General features: G+C 40.3%; 1 protein-coding gene across 6 annotated transcripts in view; it reads right to left on the reverse strand.

Moving 5' to 3' along the window:
• HERC3 (HECT and RLD domain containing E3 ubiquitin protein ligase 3) overlaps nt 1–14693 on the reverse strand; it is a 124703-nt gene that overhangs the window by 52484 nt on the left and 57526 nt on the right. For 5 of the 6 annotated variants that reach the window (XM_040625445.1, XM_040625441.1, XM_040625443.1 and 2 more), the window contains exons 4-10: nt 11406–11565; nt 7392–7468; nt 6315–6536; nt 5256–5347; nt 4373–4503; nt 3481–3641; nt 1415–1491 (exon numbers count right to left, since the gene is read on the reverse strand). In XM_040625445.1, the coding sequence (XP_040481379.1) occupies nt 1415–1491; nt 3481–3641; nt 4373–4503; nt 5256–5347; nt 6315–6536; nt 7392–7468; nt 11406–11565 (920 nt within the window). Of the gene's footprint in view, nt 1–1414; nt 1492–3257; nt 3642–4372; nt 4504–5255; nt 5348–6314; nt 6537–7391; nt 7469–11405; nt 11566–14693 lie in introns of those variants that run through there. The other variant, XM_040625446.1, reaches the window with a different exon arrangement.

The following is a 14693-nucleotide window of genomic DNA, read 5'->3' on the forward strand; positions in this document are numbered from 1 at the left end:
ACTGTCCAGCCTGCAGCCTCCAGCTCCAGCACAACCTCTTCTACCAAATCACAGAATCACACTGACTAGAAGGCAAGTACATTGTGTATTTAAAGATGGCAGAGTATCAGACGAATGGGGAGAATTTCCAGGACCCAGGGGGACCCCTTGTCCCTATAGCTCCTATTTTCTTCCCAACCAATTCTGATTCCTCTATCACCACGAACAGCCCTTCCCTGCCCTTCCGCAAGAGGGTAAGGACCCATGTGCCATATATGGTTGGTCCTCCCTACCTGCTGGTTGAGTAAAAGTGAGTGGGCGAGGCGGTGGGGAGAGAAAGGGAAGGGAGGGGAAGAAGAGGGAGGGGAGGGGTGGTGTGGGGAGCACAAAAGCAAGGAAGGGAGTGGAGGGCGAGACTGGAGGAGATTATGCTAAGTGACATAAGTCAAGCAGAGAAAGACAATTATCATATGGTTTCACTCATTTATGGACCATAAGAAATAGCAGGAAGATCGGTAGGCGAAGGAAGGGAAGAATGAAGGGGGGGTAAACAGAAGGGGGAATGAACCACGAGAGACTATGGACTCTGGGAAACAAACTGAGGGCTTCAGAGGGGAGGGGGTTGGGGGACTGGGATAGGCCGGTGATAGGTAGTAAGGAGGGCACATATTGCATGGTGCACTGGGTGTTATACGCAACTAATGAATCATGGAACATTACATCAAAAACTGAGGATATACTGTATGGTGAATAACATAACATAATAAAAAATTATTATAAAAAAGAAGAAAAAAAGAAAACAATTCTGTGTCCCAGGTTTCAGAATGATTTCCCTTGTCCAGGAGGAGGGAAGGGATTACAGCTCTGTCACAAACACGTGGACCATATTCTCCTCTACTTTCAACCCTGAAAGATACCAGAACATCATTCTTCCTGACTTAGCCACTACAATGACGCAGGAGACAATGTGAAATTTTAGTGTGGTGCTATGAGCAGATGATAAATAATAAAGGATATTTGAATATTGTGTCATCTCTTTTATATTTAGTATATACTCTGTCACATCAAACAAACCCAGTAAGTTCTCAAGTACCCAGCATTTGTTGCTACCTAATGAGGAAGAAAGGGAATGTCAAATAATGCCAAAGTAAGTACAAATTCTCTAGGCCTCCTTAAATATCTTTTGGAACAAATGTAGACATAAACAAATAATTTTAAATTATGAATTAGAACTCTATGATGAATATACCAGAAAAATTACTGGCACTTCAAGGAAGTAAAATGGAGAACATCTTCAAGGCTCAGTAGGCTTACCTTAATAAGATAAAGCTGGTAGAAACAAAGAGTCATATTGCTCTCATGTTATTATTTATTAAAATAAATACTGGTTCATCATTATTCCACCCCCAAAATAATAGTCGAAAGAATTTTTTACCTCATATTTGGAGCAAAGTACAAAAGTTTGGTCTCCTCCAGAGAAGATCTGCTTAACAATATGATATTTAAAGCGATCTGTCAAAAAAATTTCAACACCATATTTTTCAATAATTAAGCTTTTTCCTTGATCCCCTTTTCTAATATTCCAAAATATGCTTCAGACTGGTTTCCCATCCATTTTATTTATGTCAGAGAAGAAACCTTCTCTCCTGGCTCTGTGCCCAAACTGTTTCTACTTCCATTAAAAATAAAAGTACAAAATGGTATCCTCCCCTCCGACTCTACCCCCGCCCCCTCCCCAACTGCCAGCTAACCCTGAGGTGGTTTCCATTTTTCTTTTTAATCTTTCCAGCCACTGATGTGAAATTTAAAACAGTCACTAATATCACCAGTAACGTGCCTAAGAAATAATTCAACATCCAAGTGTAGTGTGCTTTAGCCCCTTAGGATGCAGCTTGTCATATAAGGACCTCGTTTCCTACTCCCTGCGTTATCTCCCATCATGCTGTATCCACGGTGACCCTCCAATCCCACCACATTGCTTTCATTCCGAATATACCACACGACTCCCTGTCTGTGCATCTTTTCCTTCCACCACCCCCAGTGCACACTGGACTTTCCACAAGGGCGCCTCCTAGAGCACAGCTGCGACAGTGCTCCTGCAATCGTGTGATTCTGTGGTACTCACCACTGCCCACTCCCTCACAGTCCTCTACCTGGCTAACTCCAAATCAGACACAGCTCAAACTTCCTCTAACCGGAATACTCCTTGATGCCTTCCTCTGTGCTCCCACATTACCATGAAGGGTCCTAAAACCACAGCATGTACATAATGAATTGAAATTTACCTACTTATATGTTATAGAATCATGTTGGCAAACATCCAAACACAAATTTATGATCACATAAGTTAGGTTCTAATTAAACTTCAAAAATTTGTGATTTCAAATTAACCTGTACAACACCTGAGTTTATGAAATTGCTGTATTTCTCACATACGTGCATTCCTGGCATGTCTGTAATGCCTTGGCATAAAAGAAATTCACAAATTACAGAGAAGAGGACACCTAGCCATTCTTGAACATCATCAAAACCAAACCTTATTTATTTTATATTTTAAGTTCCACTACATTTTTAGATGCTCAGATATACATTCCATAAATCTCTCTTGACTGAGAAGTCTGTGCCAGGCCTTGTGCTGTATGCCAGATTTACAAAGAAGACTCAGTCCCTGCATTTAAGTTTCTTACAATCCAGCAGGAAATTTATGGTAGTTATTGTTTAAAAAAAAATCCTACTCAAGCCATAAGTCACTTTATAGTCTTCAAAATCAAGATTATTATTAAATTACTTCTTTTTAATGACTCTCCAGCTTCTTGTCAGCAGCTGGATTTATTATTTCAAGTCATTTATACTGAGTGACTGACTTCCTTATTCTGATTTCCAATGAAATGGACACGTGTTATTTAACTATTTTTTAAGAGAAGAAAACAATGGCATAAAAAGAAATCATGTCATGTTATGATCAGAATAGCAAAAGTAAAGGGAAAGTAACACAGCACAAGCATTAAGAGCACAGGCTCTAGAATGAGGCAGACCTGGGTTTAATTCCTGCCCCCAGAATCTATGTGATGTTGGGCAAGTTACTTAACCTCCTTAAGACTCAGTTTCCTCATCTCCAACATAGAAATAATAACCACTAATTCTTAAGGTTGTTTTCAGTGCTTAGCATAAGTAATGGAGCTTGGTTAAGCATTCAATAAACATTAACTTCCATTATCAGCAATAATAATAAATAAAATTTATACACCACTTCCAAGGTCCTTAAGGCCAAAATAACATTTTTTTTTTTTTTTGCTTAATCTCAATTGAGATCTCTAGGATGTCAATTATAGAACCTCATGTGTAGTGACTACTCAAATAATTGTTGATCAATGTTAAAAGAAAAGATCTCATACTCATTTCCTCCAGAAGACTCCAAGGTAAAATATAGATATGTGTTCTATAAACAATTCTTTGTTATCATTTAAAATACCATTACATTCCAATGAAAATCACTCTTACCGGCTCTGGCTGAAAGCTGGCCACTATGAGCAGCCCAGTAACCTTTCACAGGGGATGGGCACTTAACATTACAAGTGTGTCCCGTTCCTAATTGACCTCTTGCTCCACAACCAAATGCATAGATGAGTCCAGAAGAAGGCACGAAGGCTAGGGTGTGTTGTCTGGGGAAAAGTAAATTCCCTTATCAGCATAGTTTCTACTGCTAGGGATATACATTCAGACTGACTTTTAACCCCCACATGTGAGCACAGCAATGCCTACGGGTGCCCCCTAGAAATCCCACCCCACACTGACTTGTGACTGTTTTTGTAGCGCCTGGCTGTCCATAATCTCTGAGACTCTAGGCAATATGGAGGATGGCAAGACTTGGAAAAGGCTGAAGGGCCTGCTGCATTAGGCCTTTGAGATGACAGGGAAGAAGCAGGGTAGACCAGGCAAAATTTCCAAAAAGTTCTTTGAGGCTCTCTCACTTTCCTTTCTTCGTGGTCTTCTTCCCATTCTGCTAGTCTCACGTCCCCATCTTGCTCCACTCATCTAAAACCTGTCCTTGCCACACTCTGCTCAGATCAGACTTTCTCTAAACGTTCCTGTGTATGCAGTTAAGATCTCTTAAATTGCTAGTGGATAGAGGGGCACCTGGGTGACTTAGTGCCTTCAGCTTAGGTCGTGATCCTGGGGTCCTGGGATGGAGCCCCACCTCGGGCTCCCTGCTCAGCGGGGAGCCTGCTTCTCCCTCTGCCCTTCCCCCTGCTCATTCTCTCTCTCTCTCCCTCCTAAATAAAATCTTTTTTAAAAATGCTAGTGATTGGGTCTAACCACACACTCTGTCACTACAAAGACAAGCTTCATTTCTAGGTCTTACAGACACTAGGAAGCTCTCCAGGGCACTCACCTGCCACAAGCAATCTGCGTTACTTCACTGCCCATCAGCTCCAGAACTCTTCTTGGATTAACCTCATCATTCATGGAATCATGTCCGAGTTGCCCACAGGAACCGGCACCAAAGGTAAACACCCCTCCACTCTAACAAGGAACAAACATGGCAATGACCGCATTGTATCTCTGAGTTTGAGTACACTCCTCCAAAAGCCCCTATATGCGAGACTTGTATCACACAGTCTGTACAAGAACACGACCTTCACTTGATCCTTCAGCAAAATGCCCTCTCTGGAATGTTCAGTAAGTAGAAAAATAATAAAAAAAAGAAATTAAGACTACATGTTTATGGAACAAAGACAGCACTGCTGAAGGGACCACGTACCATCTGTAAATTCTGAAGGTTGTTTAGAAGCACAGTGATGTGCTGAGAAGCAGAACAGAATGAGGAGAAACAGAGCTAGGCGAAAGGAGATGATTTTGCACAATCGTTCGTACATGAGAAATTCTATGCTCCACAAACTCCTGGGTAAGTTAGCTATGTTTTTAACAGCTGTACTTGAACGAATGCTAAGGCATTTCATTGAAGTGAATCTATAACAGTATTTGTTCAACATAAAAATAAATTTCCATTCTCTCTGCACATGACAGTTTAGAAAAAAGAGGTTGATAATTTTAAGACATTAAGTCATTGCTCTGTATTTTTCACATATTTAAATTGTTTTAAAGGAACACAGAATGTTGCTATATACTATATTTTAAGGTTATAGTGAACTATTTTTAAACACCATCACTACTCTAAAAGACACTGTCAAAACTAATCAAGTAATGACCATCATCTGTGCCATACCTAACACCAACGCATCACAGAACAAACCAAAACACTCTGAGTCCCCTACCTTTGTGAGGACTGCCGTGTGTTCTTCTCCACAACTGATATAGACGACTTTTTGCGTTCGTAAGAGTTTCACGTGGCAAGGAGACTCTCGATCTAAAATAAGAGAAAAATCAGAATTCCACTACTATTTGTCTTTGAGATGAAATATACACAATTATCTTAGCATGAATTTTGGGTCCCCCTGGATTCCTGACCCACACATTCAGCTTCCTGCCTGCACATCCGCTTGGATATCTAACAGACATCTCACTTTTGATACATCTACAACCTAACTCGGGGTTCCCCACACTCCCCAACACTGTCCACTCACCACCCCCAACACACACACAGTTTCCCTCATTCCATAAATGGCAACTTCATCCTTCCACTTTTCCTGTCTTTACTTCAACCACACACCCAACAAAGAGCAAAACCAAGTGGCCCCACCACCACAGTATATTCAAATCCAACTTTATTCCCACTGCCTCCAAACGGTCTTTCAGCCTCCCCGGGGCCTGCGCTAGCCAAAGTTCAATTGGATCGTTCTTCTCCTCAAAACATTCGGTGTCTTCCCCTTTCACTGAAGGAAGCCAAACTCTTCCCTTTGCCTTCCATGGCCCTACATCATTGGGCCTACACTACCTCTCTGACCTCCAGCTCTGCTGCTCTTCCCCTCACTCATTCCACTCTTGAATACACCACCTATCTTCCCACGTTAGATGCTCTACACACCCTGTTTCCTTTGACCGAAACATTCTTTGCCCAGATAGCTACATGTCCCTTTTTTCCGACCTGACGTCCTATGGGGCTCTGCTCAAACATCTTATCAAAAAGGCCCTCTCTGGAAACCTTATATAAAACAGGAAACTCTCCTCTCTGACATACTGACATACACCCAACTGACATACTACACTTCTACCACTAGCATGCAATCTCCATTAAGTCAACAGTATTACCTGTGTTGTTCACTGCTGTACCCTCAGAACCTAACATGGGGCCAGCACACAGCAGATGCTCAAGAAGCATGTCTTAAACAAATGAATGTGCGTTTGAACTAAAGAGGTACATATAGCTTACTTACCTTCTTCATCACTGAGCCCCAGCTGCCCTGCATTATTCATCCCCCAGCCAAAAACTGCTCCTGAGAGAGACAGGGCAAAGCTGTGAGCTCCTCCTGCAGCCACCTGAGCCAGGGGGATGCCCTCCAGGGACCTCACCCTCTGTGGGCTGGCTTGGGAGGGGAACTCCTTCCCCAGGCCCAGCTGCCCATGGCTGTTCTTTCCCCATGTGAAGAACTGACCATCTAAAATAAAAACAGGATAACTGGTATTACCAGACATGATACAAATTCCATTCACAAAAATAACCTCATTAGAACAATCTAGTTACCCAGTAGAAAAATTTGTTAGTTACTCCCCCTCAACCTACCAAACCCTCCTGAGGGCAAGGGACAGAGACACTTCATGCTATGAAGACTGCCAAAACCAAAACCCCATTTGCCATTACAACAGAGAGGTAAACTGAGTCTTACTGCCCTTCAAAGGTTACTAACATTTATACAAAGAAAAGAAAAAATTAAATTAAATTAAATTAAATGTTTAAGTCAATTCAGTGGTGAATAGGCCAATTACCAGGCTTACATCCAGTAAGGGAGCTGAACTAGTTCTAACCACACCAAGATCATGAAACCCAGGGCTCAGGAGTCCAGCTTCGACCTGGACGATCTCAAGGAGCATCGAGCACGACGTGCTGGTCCAGATTTCCCCTCAAATTTATTCCAACATGGAATAAAGTATTATTTGCCAGCTTAGGTTTCCCTAACTCCCTTCTTTTCACTAATTTGGGAGCTTGATAGTGGAATGTCACTTGAGAGCGACTATAGCTAAGAAAAACCAATCTTCCATATGTTCAAGAGCACTGAGGTTCAGTCCTGCCACCTTCTCACCCAAGAGAGCAATGATGACCACCTTCTTCACTGTCCACACCCTGAAAAACGTATGAGCTGCACAAAGGCTGAGAAATGCCATTGTCCAACAGGAGTGCATAGACCCTAACCAGTGAGTTAAAGGTGCCCGGGTAGATGACACCCCACACAAATGCGAAGAGAAATGGTTCCCAAATTAACATAACATTAGCATACATTTCAATGTTACATTACCAGCTGCAAGAGCCAAGCAATGCCAGTTGCCACAGGAAACTTGCAATATCGTCTGCTGGTTCAGCTTTTGTATTAACCTAAAACAGAAAAGGCTTTCTTCTTAAGAAGGCATTCACAAACAGTGAGCAGAAATATTCCCAACAGTTGTTATAAATAACATTTTTCCTAAAAGACTTTTTAAAATCAAATACATAATCCTACATGATCTAATTCTATTAGGCCTTTCACTAACTTCCTACCTCTGAGGCAGTTACTGTTAAAAAACAAAGCAAAATAAAACAAAAACCACGTCTGCACCTAAACCCATTACCACACTCTGTTAATCCCCACCTTGTCATCTCCAGTTGAGGGACAAATGGAATAAGCTACAGAAGAGAGATCCCTAGGAATGTGGCTGCTGTCTATATGGTTTTCAAAATGAGGGCAATGCAATGATCCAGCAATCCCACTTCTGGGGATATATCTAAAAGAACTGAAAGCAGGGTCCCAAAGAGATAGCTGTACATGTTCAGAACAGCATTATCCACAATACCCAAAAGGCAAGAAGCAACTCAAGTGCCCATCAACAGATGAATGGAAAAACAAAATGTGGTGTATTCATACAAGGGAATATTAAATCAGCCTTTGAAAGAATGGAAATTCTGACATATGCCGCAATATGGGTGAAACTTGAGGATATTATGCTAAGTGAAATAATACTTTATGAATGCATTAGGAGAGATACCCAGAGTAGTAAAATTCATACAAATCAAGTCTGATGCTGCTCGCCAGTGGCTGGGAGAGAAGAAATGGGAACTGTTATTTAGTGGGTACAGACTAATTTTTGCAAGATAAATTTTGGTAATTTCTGGAGACTGTTTACACAACTATGTAAATATATTCTACTGAACTATACACTTAAAAATGGTTAAGATGCAAAATGTTATGTGAGGTATATTTTACAATTTTTTGTAATCACAATTTTTAAAAACAAGGACAAAACCCAGATTCCCTAGGATGGTAAAGAGGAAGATCGTAGGAGTACTTGTCAAATCCTGCTCCTCTGCTTGCTCATGTGAAAGACAGGAACAAGAAGACTACTTATTTCACAGGTTGTGGTAAAAAAATAAATAAATAAACGAGAAAAAATCCATGTAATGTGCTTGGTGCTGCCCAACAGAATTGGGCACCTGGGAATATCTCCTGCTCTCTACTGGAACAGCTTCCAAGTTGCCACGATCCTCTTCATTCAGTCTATGCCATGGGAACAGAGGAGTCAGATGGACACACTCTCAGGAGAGGGGCATCTTAGAAGACAGATGCCCCGTGGGGGAGCAGGAGATTATTTAGAGTGACAAGTAGATACTACTTTCGTTAACGTTTTATTTTCTCAGATACGGAAAGCTTACAAAACAGAGTTCACATATGCATTTAGTACCAAATAGAACCCAACCATTTCTTATTGCGATAGCTTGTAGATTCACATGCAGCTGTAAGAAATAATACAGAGCGCCCTTGTATACTTTGTCCAGCTCCCCCCAACGGTGATATTTTGTGAAACTATAGTATAAAGTCATAACCAGGATACTAACATTAATACAATGTACAAAACCTTATTCATACTTCCCCAGTTTTATTTGTACTCAATTCTGGGTATTTATTTTACCACCTGTGCAGGTTCAGGTACCCACCACCACAGTCAAGATACAGAGCAGTTCGAACACCATAAGGATTCCTCATGCCGTATTTTGTATTAGCTGCTCCCCTCCCCTATCCCTAGTCCCTGACAACCACTAACCTACCCTCCATTTCTAAAATTCTGTCATTTCAAGAATGTTATAGAAATAAAATCATATAGTAGGTGACCTTTTGGGATTGGCTTTTTTGCCTCTCAGAATAATTCCCTGGATATTCATCCAAGTTGTACAGGTATCACTAGTTTGTAGAACCCCACTATTTTTTAAAATTGGATAATGCATTACTGCCTGGGGGGAACCAATGTTTCAGAAATTTTATGCAGTAAGAGTCCTTTTTTTCCTGGCCAGTTTCCACTCAAATTCCCCACGATTCTCCCTTTATGGGTCAACTGTTACCCTTGTCACAACCTTCATAACCACAGTTACAGAAAGGAAGCAGGTCAAAAGAACAACGAAACAATAGGGAAATCACAGCCTTGAGGTGGAGAGGAGGGATATATAAAGAGTGCAAGCATATAATGCGTTTTACCTATGCGTCTCATTCTCTCCTCCCAGTAATTTTGTAAAGATACACAATACATAACTCCACTTTTAAGTTAAGAAATCAAGGCTTAGATAAGTTAAACGATTTGCCCAAGGTCACTTACCTAATTAATAATAGTACCAGTATTAGAATGTGAGGGCTGTTTGACTTCAAAGCTATGTTACTTTCCACAATACTAGGGTATGAATTAAGAAATTTATTTCAAGTAAGTTGTAACATAAAATTATACACAAACCAAAGCCTCGGAAGTCATCTATAATTTAGACATGACTAATGAAAATTAAATTGTTACTACAACACAGGTTACTTCATTTTTAGAAATGAAATGTCACTAAAAATTTTTGAGTCTCTGATCATCAACAAGTAAAATATTTTTGTCAGTTATGTTAAAAATCTTCTCCTTAATATTCACATAATTTCATTAATATATATATAGTACCTTTTTTTCATATTGCCACTCCCTCTCTTACCCAAAATTCAACTAATTTTTGGAAAAATGAATCCAAAATATTACCTGTTCTAAATCAGGAAATGAATCAAATCACTCTTACCTCCATGTTCCTCTTTTTCTTAAAACAGCTTTTGATTAAAGTGACAAAAATCGACGAAGGGCAAAAAAGGAAGAGGAAGAAGAGTATTTTGTCCTTTAAAGGGGACAATAATTGGGCAGGGGAGGAGAGGCCATTTCTTAAACAGCCTTGTAACAGCAATAAATGTGCTGGACACCCTCAACAACAGTGATGCAAAAATGAATAACCCAGGTCTCAGGTCATCCAAAGTTCCCAGCTTTTCATGACAAATAGTCATTAAATAAACAGTTACAGAGAATGTGACGAGGACGACAGTAGGAGTGTGCTCTGTGTTTGTAATATAAAAGAACAAGAATTAAGTGATGGCGATAAACTAGTGGCCTCTTTGATCACCAAGAACCCTCCACAAACGGAGACTCTACCCCCCAAAAAAGAGCACCTGGAAGTAACTTCAGTGTTTTGGATGTTTACATAGTGGTGAAGCATCTGTTAGGTACTTTACTAAATCATCTCAGATTCAGAGATTAAGTAAATATTTAAGAGTCTCAAAACCACTGTATTAGTATTTTTGTGTTAAAAAAAAGTTTGTATATTTGGCATTTTAGCTGTTCATAATGCTTATAATGGCTATTATTAGAAAACAGGTCAACGTTTTGATTCTAGTTTAGAGTCCTTAACTGAGTAATTGATTGAGGCTTATAATTTTAAGTTAAAAGTTAATAAGTCCAGCAAGGGAGGGGCGCCTGGGTGGCACAGCGGTTAAGCGTCTGCCTTCGGCTCAGGGCGTGATCCCGGCATTGTGGGATCGAGCCCCACATCAGGCTCCTCCACTATGAGCCTGCTTCTTCCTCTCCCACTCCCCCTGCTTGTGTTCCCTCTCTCGCTGGCTGTCTCTATCTCTGTCAAATAAATAAAATCTTTAAAAAAAAAAAAAAAAGTCCAGCAAGGGAAAAGATGGGGTTTTTTTTTATTCAAACATTTATTGAATTCCAAACACTATGCTAACAACTAGGTTACTAGAATAAATAAAGTACAATTCCTGAACAACTCAACATTTTTTAACTGGAGACAGACGCTTCTATAAATAATTACAACTTTTGTGACAAGTGCTATACAGTATAAGGCACAGCAGTGGCACCAAAAGGAACAGCAATTAAATAAAGAACGCAGAACCAAAACAAAGAGTCTAACAAAGCAACAGCAGGAAAAAGTATTTATAAAACTGACATCTGAAAACTCAGACTCCTGTCTGTGACATTCTTACCTGGGCACTGCCACCGAATCCTCAGTAGTCATGAGTCCTAGTTGACCGTCACTCCCTGCACCCCAAGAAAACAGCTGGCCCCGGTCACTGAGGGCCAGACTGTGCGACTCGCCACATGCCACGTGGACAATGTGCTGATCTGCCAAAGCTCCAATTTGCTCTGAAAGAGACCAAACCGAGGAGGAAAATGTACAGCCCAGAAGCAGGAATCACACAGCTGCCTCCTAGGCAGTTTTGGTTTTCAAAAAGAACCACTAAATCCGTATATTTACAGAGAATATACGTTTTGCACATTTTTACAATTATCAGTTTAGATCCCAGCTACACTGGGGAGCATATATGCCTGCAGCAGCACATACATCCCAGATGTTCCCCCACGGGACTGGTGCTTCTCTCCAGGGAGAAGCCTGAAGCTTTACTATTTGGAAATATTGAACCAGAGATGCCCAAATGTGAGTGAGAATGAGGCATATTACTTAAAGCAGCGGGACTGAGTAAAATTCTGCCTGGCAACAATAAGACTCCTTTCCCAGAGCCCTCCCTCCCTAATCCAGAAAATACCTTTCTCCCCGAGGTTCCAAAACACAGCCTCACACATATCTAGCCAAGAAAAAGGAGGATTTCTCTGAGAAAAAGGCCCAAAAGAGAAGATCCACAGATACGGACATCTGTGGGTCCCCCGATGAAATGTCCAACTTTGTGTGAGTTAACACGCCTTGCCCTCACACAGCCCCACTCACATTTTAGAGCCACACTCTGAAATGTAAAAGGCTGGCCAAGGATTATCACATATGAGGAAAATGCTAACATGAAAGAAAAAGAGCAAAACAAACAGAAAATGAACTCAGAAGATAAGGATCATGCTGGGAGCAGAAAAAAAAATTAAGTTGTTAGAGAAATAGAAGAAGATAAGAACCATTCAAATGTTTGAGGAACAAAATCATCTTAGAAAATGAAAATATGGTTGCATAAATTTAAAGAAAAAAACCTTTCAAAAGCAGAATGGGAAATTAGAACTGAAGAAATTCCCACAACTATATGGTCAACTAATCTTCAATAAAAACAGGAAAGAATATCCAATGGAAAAACGACAGTCTCTTCAACAAACAGTGTTGGGAAAACTGGACAGCAACATGCAGAAGGATGAAACCGGACCATTCTCCTACACCATACACAAAAATAAATTTAAAATGGACGAAAGACCTAAATGTGAGACAGGAAACCATCAAAATCTTAGAGGAGAATACAGGCAGCAACCTCTTTGACCTTGGCCAGCGCAACTTCTTACTAGACCCGTCTCCGGAGGCAAGGGAAACAAAAGCAAAAATGAACTATTGGGACTTCATCAAAATAAAAAGTTTCTGCACAACAAAGGAAACAGTCAACAAAACTAAAAGGCAACCTACAGAATGGGAGAAGATATTTGCAAATGACATAAAGGGTTAATATCCAAAATCCATAAGGAACTTATCAAACTCAACACCCAAAACCAAACAATCCAGTTTAGAAATGGGCAGAAGAAATGAATAGACATTTTTCCAAAGAAGACATCCAGATGGCTAAGACACACATGAAAAGATGCTCAGCATCCCTCAGCATCAGGGACATGCAAATCCAAACCACGATGAGATACCACCTCACACCTGTCAGAATGGCTAAAGTTAACAACACAGGAAACAAGTGATGTTGGCAAGGAGGCAGAGAAAGGGGAACCCTCTTCCACTGTTGGTGAGAATGCGAACTGGTGCAGCTACTCTGGAAAACAGTACGGAGGTTCCTCAAAAAGTTAAATATAAGCCCACCCTATGATCCAGCAGTTGTACTACTAGGTATTTACTCAAAGGATACAAAAATACAGATTTGAAGGGTTTACATACTCCCTGATGTTTACAGCAGCAATGTCCACAATAGCCAAACTATGGAGAGAGCCCAAATGTCCAACAACTGATGAATGGATAAAGAAGAAGTGGTATATATACATAATGGAGTTTGTATAATGAAAATCTTGCCATTTGCAATGATGTGGCTAGAACTAAATTGTATAATGCTAAGTGAAGTAAGTCAGTCAGATAAAGACAAATACCATATGATCTCACTCGTATGTAGAATTTAAGAAAGATATGGGAAGGGGGAAAAAAGGAGAAAGGGAAACAAACCTTAAGAGACTCTTAACGATAAAGAACAAACTGAGGGTTGATGGAGGGAGGTGGGTGGGGGATGGATATTAAAGAGGGCACTTGTTGTTATGAGCACTGGATGTTGTATGTAAATGATAAATCACGGAATTCTACTCCAGGAACGAATATTGCACTGTATGTTAACTAAAATTTAAATTTATTTATTTTTTTTAAAGATTTTGTTTATTTATTCGACAGAGATAGAGACAGCCAGCGAGAGAGGGAACACAAGCAGGGGGAGTGGGAGAGGAAGAAGCAGGCTCATAGTGGAGGAGCCTGATGTGGGGCTCGATCCCATAACGCCGGGATCACGCCCTGAGCTGAAGGCAGACGCTCAACCGCTGTGCCACCCAGGCGCCCCTAAAATTTAAATTTAAAAAAAAAGAATTGAAGAAAATTTTCTAGAAATAGAACAAAAAGTCAAAGAGCAAAACAGAGGGGGTAAAAAAGAAAGAAATGGGGTTATTTCAAGAGGTCCAATAATGGAAAAATAAGAACTCCAAAAAGAAAATGGGGAAAATGCAAGGTAAAACATTTCAAAGAAGACACAAGAAAAGTTCTCATAAGGACTTAAATTTCACATTGACAGGACCTATGGAGGACTCAGAATAATGACTGATGAAAGACCTGCTTCAGAACACTTCATCTTGAAATATTAGAACACCAAAAGAGACTCTAGAAATTTCTAGAAAGGAAAACACTTTATATATAATAGAACAGGGATCAGAATGGCATCAGATTTCTCAGAAGCAATACTGAAAACTAGAAGGCAATGGAGCAATGCCTTCACAATTCTGAAGGAGAATGGTTTTCCAACTGAGAATTCTATACCTAACTAACCATGAATCAAATATGAGAAGAGAGGGAAAAAGGATTAATTTTCTGACATGTAAGGCTCTCAAAATATTTTATCTCCAATGCTGCCTCTCCTCAGAAAGCTACCATAAGATAACGCTTCGTAAACACAGGAAGATTCATGATCCAGGAAACAGAAATCTTACATAACAAGCGGTGAAGAACATTTCCAAAACAGCTATTATGTAGCAGGCCCATGAAACAAAGTTGAAGGAATGTCTCCAAGGTGAAAAGTAAAATACAATCTGATGAGTTT

This window comes from Ursus maritimus, unplaced genomic scaffold (assembly GCF_017311325.1).
Source record: "Ursus maritimus isolate PB19 unplaced genomic scaffold, ASM1731132v1 scaffold_8, whole genome shotgun sequence".
In the NCBI taxonomy this organism is placed as follows: Eukaryota; Metazoa; Chordata; class Mammalia; order Carnivora; family Ursidae; genus Ursus; species Ursus maritimus.